The following is a 17,747-nucleotide window of genomic DNA, read 5'->3' as shown; positions in this document are numbered from 1 at the left end:
CCTATGAACTGAACTACTGCAGCCCAATAATGGTAATAATAATAATAATAATAATAATAATAATAATAATAATAATAATAATAATAATAATAATAATAATAATAATAATTTTAATAACTTTATTATACTAACATTTTTGTACTTTAAGTAATAGAAAATTATTTTATTTCAGCCAATAACATTTTTTTGACCCAATATCAAAAATAACGGTCTCCGTCAGCCGGTTACGTCACATTAGGGCGACAATCATCTTTGTCAGTGAACAAAATGGCGTCTTACTGTTTGACAGTCACTAGGCTGCAGGTAAGAAACCGTTTTTTACTTGTACAGAGCTTCACAACTGCCTTGTTATCGAGTACAGATGTGACAACACCCGTGTTGTGTCGTGTAGTGGAGCCGTTTCAGCGGAAGGTCGACCGACAGCGGGTAAATGTCCCACCGAGCCGCCGTCAGTCAGGTCACCGTGTCCCCGTTTGACTCATGACAGCGACGCGTTGTAACGGTTATAAACCACGTCCGACTTCCAACAACCGATATTATAACGTGTTTTTGTAAAAGCAGTGTCAGGCTCCGTCAACATCAGTGTGCAAGTGGCTGCACACGGCCCTAAACACCCTGGTGTTGACAAGGTGATCGCAAGGTTACCGAGTTTTCTACACACGCACTTCACAACAGTTCACTCCTGACAGCGGGGACTCTACACACGGGTGTGTTCCTGCTCCTGTGCTGGGTAGAGGATCAAATTAGTAGATATACGTTCATGTTAAATAGCACAGGGCCTTCGGTGGGTAAACAACAACAACAAGGTAATTTCCAAATACTTTACTTAAAACATCAAAAGCACTGGGAAAAAAACACATATAAAAATGGCATTTAGATATAAAATGACACTCAGATAAAATAGTTCAAAAAAATAGAAACAAGCAAATGAAATAAAATAAATAAATAAAAGAATATCAAAGGAATAGAAGTTACAGTGTAGTAAGCAGTTGCTCAGTCCATAGGTGACTTGGCTGGGAACCATAGGGTCGCTGGTTGAAGTCCCTGTGTGGACCATGTATGGAGCGTGGACTGGTGGCTGGAGAGGTGCCAGTTCATCTCCTGGGCACTGCCGAGGTGCTGTTGAGCAAGGCACCGAACCCCCAACTGCTCGGGGCGCTGGTCACTGGCAGCCCCCTCGCTCTAACATCTCTCCTTAATTGCATGTATAGGTCCTGTCTGTGCATGCGTGTATTTCGGGCCTGTGTGTGTAACATGATTAATAATAAGAGTGAAAAAATTCAATTTCCCCGTGCGGGATAACTAAAGTAGTTCTTCTTCTTCTTCTTCTTCTAAATTGTATGATTTACTGAAAGGCAGCGGCCAACAGAAACAACAGAGAAGTCTTCAGTCTGATTTGAATGAGCTGAGAGTTGAGGCAGACCTGCAGATTTCTGGGAGTTTGTTCCAGATATGTGGAGCATAAGAACTGGACGCTGCCTCTCCATGTTAAGTTTTAACTCTGCGGACTATCTGAGAGCTCTGGATGGCTCATAGTAATGCAGAATATCAGAAATGTATTTAGGCCCTAAACCATTCAGTTCTTTGTAAACCAACAGTAGCATTTTAAAATCAATTCTTCGACAGACAGACTCTGTCATGTCTTGTAAATAATGAATAACTTTAGTTTTGTTGTCTGCTGGGTCAGGTTTTGCTTTTCTAGGTGCTTCAACAGTTTCTTAGTTTATTTACACATAGTTTATTTATTATTATCAGTAATATTTTAAGTGACATTTCAGAATATAAATCATAAAACTGTTCTCACACAGGTAACATCATCACACATAAACAATCACATACATCCATTATTCCTATAAAAACACATCATATGGTATAAAGGAGAAAAAGCGTTAGGGGGGGCATGAGAATAAACCTATTACACACAATGTTTGAGAACAGGAGCAGGGTCTACCTGAAAAGAAGGAAAAAAGGTACTAGAGTAGTGTGCTTGAGTTGTCTGAGTTTGAGATGTGCCATTACCTCCTTCAGCCAACGTTCATGAGATAATACCATAGTCCTTTTCCATTTCAAGAGAATCAGTTTACAGTGTAGCAAAGCAATGTAGAAAAGGCCATAGTCTCACTTAATATTATTTATTAACAAATAACGAAGTGTACATTAGCAGCAAAAAGAAATAAATAACACTTGCATGTAAAGTGCTTTGCAAACAGAAAAAATGTAATATAAAATATAGCAGCTGTCTGAAACCCAACAAACAATGGCTTAATTAACTTGCTGTGTTTGATATGAATAAAAAAGAAATGACTGGATCGGCCTCATTCATCCGATATCCGATCCCTGATCCAGCTAATTGGTCAATATCAGAGGCCGATATCCGATCCGGGTATTGGATCGTCGTATCTCTAAAAGATATGAGTAGAATACTGCTTTGTATCTGTGTTATTTATCTTAAGTAATATCGTTATCATGTTATTCAACAATAGCTTAATAAAGCTATGCATTTAAACCGTTTCATTGAATTATGTCAAACCACTTGTGCAACATAAAGACTAATATTCCTCATGTGTCACAAGGCTTGTTTTAACTGAAACCGTCTGCTCACCCTATTATAAAATTATAAAAAAAAATACGACCCTAAAACCCATACTTTCCCAAATCTTAGTTATAAGTAATCTCAAGCCATATGAAACAGATAATTGTCATTTCCCCCCAGGACAAAGTGTATTTTTTACAAGTATTGTATTATGTATTTCAGGTAGATAATGCTTATAAAATAGGATATCATTGAAAATGACACATGGGAACATATTGCACAAAGTGAGCCTATAGAAATGCCCAAATACATTTATTTACTTCAATAATATCCTCCAGCAACTGTCTCCTATTGCATTCAACTACAGCAATGCATTCATTCATTTTATTCATATCACATAACAGCCTACTGTACACAGCTTACATAGGCAAATTACATTTTCTAAGTCTGAACTTGTAGAATATTTCTTTCAGTGCCCCAGAAAGAAGGATTAGTGAAAACTCTTTGAGTTTGTTTACCCTGAGATGAGGGAAACAGAAAGAAGGGTAATTTAAACAATCGCACAGTTGCCATGGTAACCAACTCTGTGACCATAACCGGTTCACGGCAGGTTTTCTTCCCTCTTACAGAGCCAGGCGCGTTGTTTAATTTTCTCATCGATCAGTCCGTGTCAAAACCTAGTGAAGGTTTTTACTGAATGTCAGAATCAAAATGCTGGTTGGATATTCGTTTGTTACTCAGGGCTATCTAAAGTTACTGCTTTTATCTTCTGTCAGTCATTTCCTTATTCCCTCACATTAAGAATGAAATTTGAGTGAGGTTTTTTTCAATGTGTTTTAACAGCACTTCAGTAACTGTGTTTAAAGTTACCACCAGATCCAATAAAGATGTCTAACATTTAAACCTGCTGTAAATAAACCTCAACACCTCAAGTGCAAATCGACACATTATTACTGGTTCAGTCTGTGAGCTTACTATGATGTCTCTATATGTCTTTGGTCTAGGTTAAGTATTTTTTAAACCTTCCACTACATTTTTAAATGACAAATTAAAGGACAGCACCGAATAAAACTTTGTGTGAACTTAATTACACTTTCACCCTCTCTGACTCCGGCTCTTTTTGGAAAAATAGACACACACAGTCTGCATATACCTACATGCATTCGTATCTCTAAATCCACTGAATTAAAATGGAGGCTCCGCCTTTTATTTACCTGTTGCCATGGTGAATCGTAGTATCAGAGCTCAATTGAGTTGATCGGACTGACTCTGATCAGCTGTTCTGGACCTGCAAACAAAGGATTAGTCAACTCAGAGGTCAGGGTTAGCCTCAGAGTTTATGAAACCTCTAACCTCTAATCTGTAACCAAACTGGCTCCGCCTTTTGTGACCAAAATGCAGGATTCTCCTTCTGTCTTTCTATACTCCACATTTTTACGGGTGTCACTTAAGATTATGTTTTTTAACAATCCTCACATGGTCCCATTCTTGCTTAACTGAATTGCCTCTATTTCCTCTGCATAGTTATTATTTAACTAAACTGTCACTTCTCAAAACTGTCTTCTGTTTCCTCCGCTCTAGCTGGCCCTTGGAACCGGGGCAAGGCGTTTACATGTCTCCGCAGCCTTCAGCGCCAAGGCCAAGGTGGCCATGAGCCGCTTTGAGCCCGGCTCCACCATTAACTATGAGAAGATGCATGAGAACATCAACATTGTGCGCAGGAGGTCAGCAGCTGCCCTTTTCAAAAATACACATGAACATAAACAGTTCTTGTTGATAATAGTTTGGCTCGTGAGGAATGGCTGGTGTTTATTACAGCTGCACAGTTAATCTTGTGACATTACAGTGTGGCTTGTGAGGGAGCTAACTTTGGATGTCCCGGTGCTCCCTCTTACATGCTGTAATCCAGGAATAGGAAAATCCTTCTGTGTGGCTGTTATATGAACTGTTACCCCCCCCCCCCCCCCCAAGTGTTTGCTGTCCTGATAAGCCATAGTAACTTTTGGTGTTCACAGCTATCATTGTTGTTTTTATGTGATTCTTGGCATTAGATGAAATATTGTACTTTGCAGAAGTGAGACAAAACACAGAAGGGCACTTTAAGAACACTTCAAATATATATGTATTGATATTATAACTACTGCAAACACTCACAGCAACAAAACAGCAAAGTTCGTATCACATCTTTCTACTAATCCACTCCACCAGGCTCGGCAGGCCACTCACTCTGTCGGAGAAGATTGTGTACGGTCACCTGGATGATCCAGCAGGGCAGGAGATCGACCGTGGCCGCACCTATCTGCGCCTGCGTCCAGACCGCGTGGCTATGCAGGATGCCACAGCTCAGATGGCAATGCTTCAGTTCATCAGCAGTGGTCTGGCCAAGGTGGCGGTTCCCTCCACCATCCACTGCGATCATCTGATTGAAGCTCAGATCGGAGGGGTTGAGGACCTGCAGAGGGCTAAGGTGAGGACAGACAGAGATGGATGGATGGAGTATTATATATATATACTGCAAGGCAAAGTACACAGTTATAAACACAGTTATAAACTGTGTACTACACATTAAACACACACATCACACCTGAAAAATTATTATTATTTAAACATGCAAATTTTTATGAGCTTCTTTTGGATTTTTTGGACCCGTTGCACCCCGGGCAAAAGAAAAGATTTAAAAGACCTAATGAGATGCATGCTTTTGTGACTCCTGCTAGGCTACTGGCTTCAATTCTTTTACGGGTTTCAGTGTAATCTGATCAGACAGAGAGTCCTGACAAATAGACATGATCTGACACACACACGCACGCACGCACGCACGCACGCACACACGCACATCAACACTAAGCCTGTACACTTGCAAAGTGTGTATCCGATACCAACCTCATCAGGACTTGGTTTTGTCATGGTTACATCTTGGACACTCATGTATCATAAACGAAAATAACTCCCCAATTACTCTTCAAACAGGAAGTAAACGAGGAAGTGTACAACTTTCTTGCAACTGCTGCTTCCAAATATGGAGTTGGCTTCTGGAAACCCGGATCAGGGATCATCCATCAGGTACAGTACACTGATTTATAATGATGATATGAATGGCTTTTTTAGTACAAAAATGTTTTGCATATTGTTATTTCTCTCTCTTGTTCTCTCTCATGTTTGACCTTCATTCTGCAGACTGTTGAATGTGTTCAACATACTTCTATTGACTTATTTTCTGGAAGGACTCCAAGAAAAGAGCATTCCCAGAAACATAGTCTATTTCAAATCCCTGTATAGTAACTTTATGCCCCAAAGGAAAATTGTGTGATTGACTGTGAATGTCTCTTTCTTTGGACAGATCATCCTGGAGAATTACGCCTATCCTGGAGTGATGCTGATTGGTACAGACTCCCACACTCCCAATGGCGGAGGTCTGGGCTCCATCTGTATCGGAGTGGGTGGCGCTGACGCCGTGGACGTCATGGCTGGAATCCCTTGGGAGCTCAAGTGTCCTAACGTGAGTTCTTGACACCTGAAATCTTGTGAATTCATTTGAATTTCATTAGCAATTTCAAACACTAAATATCTCCAGGAATGTTTCTGTCTGTTAGTTTTTTTCTTTTTCTTTTCTGGATTAACACTTTATTAAAACTTAGGAAGACATTGAAATATAAACAGACATGAAACAAGGACAGTAAAGGACAATATACACCATATGACTAAAAACAGTGGACTAAAACAATTACCTAGCATAAAAAAAACAAAGAAAAAGGAAAAATTACAATACAAGTAAAATATAAATAAAAACATTAAAATTAAAATAGAGGCTGCGTCATTATAGGGATCGTGCATGCGTGCGTGTGTAAACATTTAAAATAATACCGTTCCACCCTGCCCAGCAATGAGAAGGATACCCGTTTATATGTTACCTCCCTATTATTAGATTATAAGTCTTTGACTGATGGTGTGTGAGCTGATTTCCAAGCAGTCTCCTCCTCAGCATGATTGGTCTGTTAACCTTTGGGTTTCTTTTCCTTCAGGTGATTGGAGTAAAGCTGACAGGAAGCTTGTCTGGCTGGACCTCTCCAAAGGATGTCATCCTGAAGGTGGCTGGCATCCTGACTGTGAAAGGTGGCACTGGAGCCATTGTGGAGTATCATGGGCCTGGAGTCGACTCCATCTCCTGCACCGGTAAGGAGGAGAAACGTTACAGCACATGGGGAAAGATATTTTCTGTGTTTACATGGGTAAAATAAAGAAAGGAACAACAGTGACAGCTTCAACTACCTTCCATATCTGGCTTGACTAGATACATTTCCTCAACTTTAGTGCAGTAAATTTTACTCTAAGGCTAAAGTGTTACTTTTTTTTCAGGAATGGCCACTATCTGTAACATGGGTGCTGAGATTGGAGCCACCACTTCCCTTTTCCCCTACAACCACCGTATGAAGACGTACATGGAGAAAACTGGCCGTGGAGGTCAGTCTCTTACTGTCAGTCTGTCTGTTTAGTCTTTATTCACTGTGTCTTACATACAACTACTCCTTCATTCCCTCTCAGAGATTGCCTCTGTGGCTGAGCAGTTCAAAGATGACCTGGTACCAGATAACGGCTGTGAATACGACCAGCTCGTAGAGATTAACCTGAGCGAGGTGAGTCAGAAACATTTTGTAGAGTCATGTAATGTAAGAAATGATTATCCATGTCCCAAATCCATACTACATACTCATTATTTACTGTCTGCACTACATAGTAATCATCAGAGTATACTTCTTTAGCAATTTGTATTCAAAGAAATCAATGTAATTAACAATTTTTAACAGTCAAACAGACTGTAGGAACATCCCCATACTTCCCATACTTTTGCTCCGTCTTGTTCCGTGCCATGTGGTTGTGATAGGGCATGAGGCAGCTTATTTTGCTCCTATTGCGTTCCTCTTTTTCAAGTTTCTATTTTTGGAAAAGAATGTTTATAGCAAACACAAACATGTCCTACATTGCTCAAATTCGAACTGTCCTTCATTATAATTCTCCACTAACAGTTGAAGCCCCACATCAACGGGCCGTTCACCCCTGACCTGGCCCATCCTGTGTCTGAGATCGGGGCTACGGCTAAGAAGAGCGGCTGGCCCCTGGAGGTTAAAGTTGGTCAGTGTTTGGCACACAGCTGTATTATCTTACAATTGTCAATGTTTGTTTTTTTTGCTTTGTCTTGTGAAATGTTATATTTCTTTCTTTGATCCTACAAGCTGTGTTATTGACCAGATATGATCAGATCACATTACAGCTCTGTCGTGTTGTCCTCTAAAATAGCTTACTGCAGTTTAATTCCAATCATTGACAGAATGAGTTGTATATGGTTAAGATGATAAAGATGTATAATCAAAGACCTGCTTGTTTTTTTGTCTCCTCCCTTTTTCTCTCATTTCCAATGCGAAAATAGATGAATACTTCCAACTGTGTACTCATTCACTTCAGTTTTCTAGTTCTCAGTTCTCTGACATCCATTGAACTCGTCTCTTGCAGGACTGATCGGCAGCTGCACCAACTCGAGCTACGAGGACATGGGCAGAGCAGCTTCTCTGGCCAAGCAGGCTCTGGATAAAGGTCTGAAGTGCAAAGCCCAGTTCACAGTCACCCCTGGTTCTGAGCAGATCCGCGCCACTATCGAGAGAGATGGATACGTGAGTCAGAAGCTCACCGACATTTAGAGAGTGACACATACCATCTGGGCACAAAGACATTTATATAATTGTGTATGATTGAAAGACTCTCAAATCCGAGTTGTTCCTCTTTCAGGCCAAGATCCTGAGCGATGTTGGTGGAGTCGTACTCGCCAATGCTTGTGGACCCTGCATCGGACAGTGGGACAGGTATGCAGCTAATTTATAAAGGATTATTGTGCCCCAGTGGCAGCAGGGTCATGGCAGTCTATCTTGACAACTACTGGCCAGATTTCAATGACATTTTGTAGAAGTATTCTTCAGATAATGATATCTTTTAACTTTCATTTCAGTATTTCCTCTTTAACAACCCTGGTTCATGAAAACGAATGACTGGATTTCCATTTACTGTACTGTGAATATTTATATTCCCCGTAGAATGAATACTGTTTATGGTGACCTTTCCTCTCACACTACCACGGATGTAAATCTAATGTGTGTTTAATGTAATTTAAAGGCAATAAATCTCATAGGCTGTGCATGAAACTTGTACATTAATGCTTCCAAGAGAAGAAAGCCTTTTGATGGCTTTTCCTCTTGTAAGGCTGTAAGAACGGGGAAACCATCAACACTTGCATTTAATGAACACTGCAGCCACTAAAGGCCACTAGCAGGGTTTTAGACTTTTAGTCTTGTAAACTGATTTGAAATAGGGGGCTCACCACCTGGTCACACAGCGCCTCAGACTAACATGCTCTGTCTTTTGACTTTCTTCAGGAAGGATGTAAAAAAAGGAGAGAAGAATACTATCGTCACGTCCTTCAACAGGAACTTCACTGCCAGGAACGACGCTAACCCAGCTACTCATGCTTTTGTCACCTCTCCTGAGGTAAGAAGTACTGCAGGTTGAACATGACACAAAATACAAGCTCATTTATAATTACATGGGCATCATTTGACAGACTTACAGTAGCTCATACATGCAGCATAGTGGTTGTGTATTAGTGTGTATTAGCACACCCTAAATGCCGAATATAAATCAATGTAGATTGTCACTGCCATGGCCATCGCCGGGACCCTCAACTTCAACCCAGAGACAGACTACCTGACCGCTCCTAATGGAGAGAAGTTCAAGCTGGAACCCCCCACCGGAGACGAGCTCCCCTCCAGAGACTTCGACCCAGGCCAGGACACCTACCAGCACCCCCCGGCTGAGGGCAGCACAGTACAGGTGATTTTTTTTTTTTTCTTAAGAAAATTAACTATTCGCGACAATCTAGGAAGCAGCACAGACTTTTAGTGAAGTGAGCATCCTCTGTCACAACCCGATAAAAGTTTGAACCAGTACATGAAAAAGTGAACAAGTGTAAATTTACAGCATGATCAAGGCTTTAGTTTAGACGGAAATATGACTAGAGAATATTTTTTTGTTCAAATAAGATTCAGTTTGATCTAGAAGTTGTCTTCCCCTAGCCTTTGAAAATATTTTAGGCAAGACTTTATGACCCTGACTTGATGTTGTTCAGGTGGACGTGAACCCTTCCAGCAACCGTCTGCAGCTGCTGGAGCCCTTCGACAAGTGGCATGGAAAAGACATGGAGGAAATGAGGGTCCTCATCAAGGTGGGTAGGAAATTGAGGAGAAGTTGTCGATATGGATGTAAGGATGAGTGCAGATTACAAGACTTTTGCCACAATGTACCTGTCTATAATAAGAGTGTAATAGGAGCCATGAAACAAACTTCATGGGGAATGAAAAGGAGATGCAGTGGCATGATAACCTGATAATCTTCCCTACAGTGACCTTTTACTTAATTTAATCCAGTCTTGAATTTCTCCAAGTGGATTAATCTTGTAATCGGTACATCTGTTTGAAACTCAGTTGTGTAATTTAGTGACTAAACCTCCAAATGATATAAATTGTGTAGTGTTAAATATCTGTGTCAAATCTTGCTACTCCTCCCCTTCCTCTCTTCTCCTCCTCTGCTCCAGGTGAAGGGAAAGTGCACCACTGACCACATCAGCGCTGCCGGGCCTTGGCTGAAATTCCGCGGTCACCTGGATAACATCTCTAACAATCTGCTGATTGGTGCAGTCAACATTGAGAACAGTGCCGTCAACAAGGTCAAGAACCTGCTGACGGGAGAGTACGGAGGTGTGCCTGACGTGGCCCGCCACTACAAGGTTTGATGAGACGCCGTCTGTTGATGATTTGTTTTATGTTTACATTGACTCAAATTGCACACATACACTCAGTTGGATGTTTATTAGTATAGGTACAGTTAGCGCCAACTGAGACAATACAACAGTCATGCAACAAATCCTACCCGTCCGTTTTTGATCATTTTGGTGCTGTTGAACTGTATACAGTAGGTATTTCTGACAATTCTTACCTTTCTGGCATTTTTACACTTTTCTTTTGTAATCTTAAAGTGCTTATGGCACACTAAAATGTAAAATCTACCAGGTGTTAAACCGAACATATATACCGCACATATATACCGCACATATATACAGCACATATATACAGCACATATATACAGCACATATTCAATTCTCATATATTTCTGATAAAAGGTCTGACCAATGCAGAGCTCATGCTGCGTTACAGTGCCATAAGAAGTCCGAAGTTTCGGACCTCCAACTAGACAAAGTGTCACTCAAATGCCTGTCAAAGTGGAACCTCCTACTAGAGAATTTGTGGTAGTTAATCTCCCTCGATTTTGATAATGGAGGTTCCACTTTAACAGGCATTTGAGTGACACTTTGTCTAGTTGGAGGTCTGAAACTTCGGACTTCCTATGGCACTGTAACGCAGCATTTCTCTCTCACTGCACATGTCGGGGGAGGAGGGAGTGTCAGAGGTCAGGCTGGGGGAAGAGGATGGGACAGAAATGTAAGAATAGCTTTAAAGCACCACAAACTAGACTAGACATTATAACCTTCATGAGGGCAGGATCGATTGCAGGACTGTTGTGTTAGACTGCATTAGTGTTAGCTACATATACATAATGAACTGGCATCTAAGTGTAACTTCATGCTATATTATAGTGCTGTCAAACTAAAAAAAAACACCATGCCAAATTATTTTTGAGTTTTGCATTTTTTCTTTATTTATCTACTCTGTCCTTGTCCTGACAGCAGTTTAAATGTTCCCTTTGTCTCTGTTTAACTCTATAATTCAGGCCAATGGAGTGAACTGGGTGGTGGTTGGAGATGAGAACTACGGAGAAGGGTCCAGTAGAGAGCACGCTGCCCTAGAGCCACGACACCTTGGAGGACGCGCCATCATTGTCAAGAGCTTTGCCAGAATCCACGGTTAGTTTCAGGGGGGCGGAGAAAAAACAAACAAACCATGCACACATCAGTCTGTCTTTTTCATTTAAAAGATGTTCTGACATCAGTGCAATTTTATCATGATGGCGCTCTTTTTCTTTGTGAAAGGTAGAGGCAACAGGGGAGCTATTGTGTGTGATTGGGTTCCAGAGCAAACTTGTGATTATCTAGGCTGGCATGTTTACAGTCAGTTATGTTTGCTGTCAGAATAAGGAGTGTCTAAGAGCGTCTCCAAGTTATTATTATAGTCCATTAGTGCCAGTTTGCTTTGGAAGTGTGGATTTAGGTAAGTGGGGAGATGAAAGCCTGTATCATCTCAGGAATGTTTCATTCATCTGTATGAAAATATTTCTGTGGAACCAGAAACACACAAAATGAATGCTGTTGCGTGTAGTTTTGCTTTTATTCATTTATCTTGAATATGTAACAATTAAAAAACAACAAACACTGAAACGAGCAGTAAACATATAAACACACTCAAAGTATAAATTCTGATAAACAGAACCATATAAGTGCATTATGAATGGAGAGATGTCAGGGCGAGGGGGAGGTCTCACAGGATGGCGCCCTGGACTGTTGGGGGTTCGGCTGCCTTGCTCAGGAGCACCTTGGCAGAGCCCAGGGGGCAAACTGGCACCTCTCCAGCAAACCACTCCACACTCCGAAATTGGTCGGTGCCCCCACAGACTGAGCTACTGCCGCCTCAACAGCAACATAAATAAATAAATATTGTATCTGAAAAGGAGTAGGAAGAAGCATACACTTATCTGTCCCGATCCTTTCTCCAGAACTAAATCAGTTAAGTCCATGTTTATCCTATATACTTTTGAAGTGAATCTTCAATTTCAAATATCGAAATTAGATACAGTATCTACGATTCTCCCAGAATCTTTTTTTTCTCTCCACCCCCGCCTACTTGCCTGCAGTATGCACACAGTGAAGCTGGCAGCAGCCACACACTACGGACTAAGTCTGTGTATCGGGTATAAACGCCTATGTGATGCAGCGTGTCCATGCCCCTGCTGTTACACTTACTAACAATATCAGTTATTTGCTTTTCTAAAAGTACCTGGATTTGGTTAGTTGATAGTTTACATGTCTGTACAAAACTTTCAACATCATTTGTTTTGCTTCCATTATGTTTATTATCATTTCTTTAATTTTTTACACATCGAAAAACATACAACAACAATACAACCATTTGAAACCAGACATTACCTAGACATAAACCCCTACACACACACACACACACACACACACACACACACACACACACACACACACACACACACACACACACACACACACACACACACACACACACACACACACACTCACTCACTCACTCACTCACTCACTCACTCACTCACTCACTCACTCACTCACTCACTCACTCACTCACTCACTCACTCACTCACTCACTCACTCACTCACTCACTCACTCACTCACTCACTCACTCACTCACTCACTCACTCACTCACTCACTCACTCACTCACTCACTCACTCACTCACTCACTCACTCACTCACTCACTCACTCACTCACTCACTCACTCACTCACTCACTCACTCACTCACTCACTCCACTCACTCCACTCACTCACTCCACCCACTCACTCACTCACTCTCAAAAATCAGACAGTATATCAATAAAAAATAAAAAAATATTTCTAAAATTAGCAATAATAAATGAATAAATATATCAAATCAAATAATTATAAGAAAAAACAGAAAAAAATAAAGTAAATAAATAAAACAAACATAAAAAACACAGTCAGTTGCCCACAACTTCATTTCAGGTAAAGTCTACATTTATGATGCTCATATATTGTTCCCAGGGCTGAAAATCTCTCCGCTCGCCCTCAGCAATGTAAGTCAGTCCTTCTAAACCAGTACAGTCTGAAAGTTACTTCATCCACATCTGCAATGATCTCCATACTCTTCCAACACAATGCACTTTACACATCATTTGGTCTTGACGAAAAAGATTTCCAACAGCATGAATTCTGTGTGAATGGGACGGCTAATTCAGAACCTCTGCTAATCAATAACCAGCAGACACGCGTACTAATAGGCGTCATTCTCCATGACCTTGTATTTCTGTGGAACAGTCAGAAATACTCCTGACAGACAAGGAGCCCTTCTCTTGTTACCTGATGGAAGTACAGTATCACTGTGTCTCACGTTTCCATCCATCCATTTTTTCCCCTCCTCACAGAGACTAACCTGAAGAAGCAGGGCCTGCTGCCTCTGACTTTTGCAGACCCCCTAGACTACGACAAAATCCGCCCCGACGACAAGATTTCAATCACTGGGATGAAATCTTTCTCTCCTGGCAAGGTGAGCAATATCCTGCACTAATGAAACATTGATCCAGAGGACAGCTGAGCTCCTTAAACATTATGTCGAAGAAAAAAAACAAAAAAAACCGGATAAGATTAATGATTGACACATCTTGTTCGTGTCCTCCCTCCAGCCCCTGACAGCAGTGATCAAGCACAGCGATGGCAGCCACGAGTCAATCACTCTAAACCACACCTTCAATGAGACACAGATCGAGTGGTTCAAGGCTGGCTCCGCTCTCAACAGGATGAAGGAGCTCCAGTAATTGGTGGAGAGGACGGAGGAGGGAGGTGGGGCCTGTAGGCGCCATCGAGGGGCCTTGGCATGGGTTAAAAAGGGAGAGAAATGTGGGCCTAGAGAGGGGCTTCGCAAAGAGGAAGAGACGACGTGAATGGTAGATGGTAACCGGACTTGTTGGTGTTAATGTTGGTAGAGGGACAGCTGTAGTTATGCTCAGCTACAAAAAACACACATGCACGCACACACACACAGAGTCGCTGTACAGAAGAAAAGCGCACACACACACACGCTCTCGAGCATGTACACGCACAGACAGGCAGAATTACACAAGCGCACATAACGAAGCTTACAGTATGTGTGTGTGTGTCTCTGTAATAGGCAGCATCGTTCGTACTGGCAGCACTCCTCTGTTTAAAATCAGATTTGTCAAGCTTAGTTGTTCATTGAGGGATGCCCTGCAGCGTTCAGCGTACACAGGCGCTCATCTCTCTCCATTGAACGGGGCTTTATTTTCCTGATTTAGTGAAAATACGGCCTGGTTGAATCATTAGCATAGTTCATTATTAACTACGCCGTCTTTAATGGCCGTTTGTAGCAGTAGACAAACCTGAATTAATCAAATTACAATCTCTTTAAATGAAATCGATGAAGCAGTGATGAGTTAACAGCCTCCTAATATTTAATGACGAGTGAACAGCTTTAACATCCTCAAGTGCAAAATCCATCCCAAGACAAGATAGTTCTTGTTCTCCATTTTACCTCCTTTGTCTCAATAGTTTTCATCCAAACAGCTCAATAAGCTCATTGAGTTGTTCAACTCACATGAATGTACTTTTCCTTCATTATCTCCACACCTGAAGAGCATCTTTCCTATGTTTTCTCTTTAATAATAACCCACCAAAAAGGTGATTAACTCTGCCAGTCCATTGTTTCCTCACTCATTAGTAGTTTGGAGCCAAACTGTAAACAAAGGTACAGTATTTACTGTAAGCAGGGTCATTTAAATCCCATCAGCCCATGCGCTGTCACAGTACAGCTGCAGCCCAGTCTGTCTCTCACTCAGTCTTGTGTTTTTGTGCTGTCCATTGTGGCACTTTTTATTTTGAGTTTATCCACTCTGGTACGTTTCACCCAGCACATGAATCCGTGTGAGCTCCCTGCTGCTCTTCCATTGTTCGCCATTTGTCCTCTTGTCTTTTTGCATGATATAACAACCCATTGTGTGAAAACTTGGGACTGGGACAACAAACCACAACACATAATTCCATTGTGTTAGCGCTAGCCTTACCCTTTTTCTTTTTTTTCCATCTTTGTTTTTCCGTGTGTGTGTGTGTGTGTGTGTGTGTGTGTTACGCATGGTTGTTTTTATCAAGGTTAACATCGGTCTCTTTGCATCTGTGTGTCCACTCTTTGCTCATCCTGTCTCTCTTGCTCTCACCAGGCCGGTTCATGCAGTCCAAACCACAACCTGAAATGAAATAGGCTGTAACCACATTTGTGTTGTTCCACATTGAAGCTGCACTGGGCAAAATCTTTAATGTAAATTGTGGTTTAGCTTATACAGACAGGAAGTCTTCTGTGCCCAGAGGAAATTGCGGCATAACAGTGTCATAAAAAAGCCAGCGGCGATGTCCAGAGAACGCTCTACTCTTTGATAGTAGGTCTTTTGTCTCTTAAATCGTCTGGAGCAAAACTTCACAGATGTTATGTTGTCGTGGTTACTCTGTCAATGTCTCAGTTTTACAAGTTGCCCCTCACTATCATCTCTGGAGTTGCCAGTGTGTGAAATTGCCTCACGTAGCTGTAATGGGAGACGAACAGGCTGCGTTTGTCCTCGAATTGAATGTTTTTTTCAGGTTGAGGTTTGGTCCTCCAAAGCATGAGAAAGCCTGCTGTCTTCTTACACAAACTAACGCACAATCTAGTGTCCAGATGCCTGTACACTATCACTTTGTAGAGTTAGGAAAGTAGTTTTAGGTGTGCTTCGCCACGCTTCGTTTGTCCTCTGTGAACATTTTACTCTTCAGTGCACATCTGTCGTGTGTGACTCTACAGGACTGACATATAACTTGTACTAATAACTGTTGATTCACCAGTTTTCAGACAGTAGAAAATGTAGAATCAAGATCATTATTGTAATCTTGCCGTTACTGTATGTATACCTGGCGTGGGTCACTGAAACCATCTGGCTATATATTTTTTTGGGGTCATTGCAGCTATGTTTTATGTGGGAGTACTGCTGGTCCTCTGCGTTTCAGCTCTCATCATCACATCAAACAGAAAAGTCCATTACTTCTTCATTCTGCTGTCTCGGAAGTTAAAACACTGTGGATTAATAATTTCAGTGAGCTAAATCCCTATGTACTAAAAACGTCACTGAGTTCTGACCTGTGTGTAAATGATGTGATATATTGCTGTTTGTATAGGAGTGTGTACATAAATGATAAATCATTATATTTCCATATATATATATCTACGAAGACTGAAAGTGGAAGTAACATGCTGAATGCTGCCTGTCTAAATGAAAGCCGTTAACTGATATTGTGGCGGCTTGTAACATGTCATGATATAGAGTCCCCTCTGTGGTCTTCATTAAACTGAATAGATATTAATCTAATCGCAAATCGGTTCTGCTTTATGTGTTGAATTAAAGCAGATATTGGATTGTAGCTGTCGGTTACTGCTGGGCTTTGACAGTTTTGACAGACAGAATTTTAGCACTCGTGAGGGCTTTGTGTATTTTTCCTAGTTTTCAGTTTTGTTCTTGTTTTTTAGGGACAGAGATGATTTGAAATGGCAGCAGCCCAACTTCAGATGCGTTGACATTAATGATTTCATGTGCAGGTTATTTGTTCACTTTGAGAATCATCAGGTTCTCATTAATCCTGTCGTTTTGATGGTTAACACTCCTCACCAGTTCAGCACATTTACTGCCAAAGATGCCTCATTAAAATACTGAGATTTGTGACGTTTGAAAAAGTCACCCATCCTTGTGTGATCTTTCAAATATATCACCACGTCCGTAATGATTTGATCGTGTACGTGGTGTTTGTCTCCTACAGAATCCACCAGGGTCGATGCTTACTCATCAAACGTACAAAATACTGATTACAGCTGTCAAAGCAAGAAACGATTTGTGAGCCTGAAAAGTGGTTCAGGGGGAAATATGTACATTTTACTGGAATATATAGTATTATATGATTTTAAAACTGCCTGAAATTAGGCGTTAAAAACTTTGAGCCCTGTGATTAATTTAACAAACATTAAGAGGAGCCGCTTGTGAAGCAGTTTTCTGATACTGTGATGTAAGATGACGCTTTGTTGTTCACTGGTTTGAGCCTTTGAGGTTCAAAGCGCTACTGTTAAGTGACAAAGCCAATGTTGTTCGTAAAGGCATGCCTATTGTGTCATTTTGTACTCAACATGTTTCAGATATTTTCTCCTAGTGATGATTCCCCTCACACTCGTTGCGTTTATCTTGACTTTGTTAAAGTAGATGATTCAAAACGCCTGCTGTTTTTATCGCTTGAGAAGTTTAAAATATCTTGACATTGACAGTAACTGGTAAATTAATAAAGATAAAATGCTGAAGTGAGTGTCTTTGTCTTTTTCTTTGTTTAGTGAAATCATTCTCTTATTTGTACAGGTTGT

The 17,747-nt window shown here is 41.0% G+C and overlaps 1 protein-coding gene across 1 annotated transcript; it reads left to right on the top strand.

Moving 5' to 3' along the window:
* Nucleotides 1-252: 252 nt before the first annotated feature.
* LOC310959697 (aconitate hydratase, mitochondrial-like) lies at nt 253-17,678 on the top strand. Its single transcript, XM_083931151.1, has 18 exons — nt 253-303; nt 4,115-4,257; nt 4,742-5,000; nt 5,504-5,596; nt 5,874-6,032; nt 6,556-6,706; nt 6,890-6,994; nt 7,076-7,167; nt 7,558-7,663; nt 8,042-8,199; nt 8,315-8,388; nt 8,956-9,067; nt 9,227-9,409; nt 9,705-9,800; nt 10,170-10,361; nt 11,363-11,495; nt 13,732-13,853; nt 13,990-17,678. The coding sequence occupies exons 1-18, from the start codon at nt 268-270 to the stop codon at nt 14,119-14,121; spliced, it is 2,346 nt and encodes a 781-aa protein (XP_083787277.1). The 5' UTR covers nt 253-267; the 3' UTR covers nt 14,122-17,678.
* Nucleotides 17,679-17,747: the final 69 nt, after the last annotated feature.

Source organism: Echiichthys vipera (genome assembly GCF_963691815.1).
Source record: "Echiichthys vipera genome assembly, chromosome: 17".
NCBI lineage: Eukaryota > Metazoa > Chordata > Actinopteri > Perciformes > Trachinidae > Echiichthys > Echiichthys vipera.
This window is presented reverse-complemented; position numbering and strand designations above follow the sequence as displayed.

Excerpts from the sequence above, each read along its gene's own strand:
- LOC310959697 (XM_083931151.1), top strand. The coding sequence starts at position 268 with ATGGCGTCTTACTGTTTGACAGTCACTAGGCTGCAG. Across the intron at positions 304-4,114 it reads TGACAGTCACTAGGCTGCAG|CTGGCCCTTGGAACCGGGGC; the intron begins GTAAGAAACCGT and ends CCTCCGCTCTAG. Across the intron at positions 8,200-8,314 it reads CTATCGAGAGAGATGGATAC|GCCAAGATCCTGAGCGATGT; the intron begins GTGAGTCAGAAG and ends TTCCTCTTTCAG.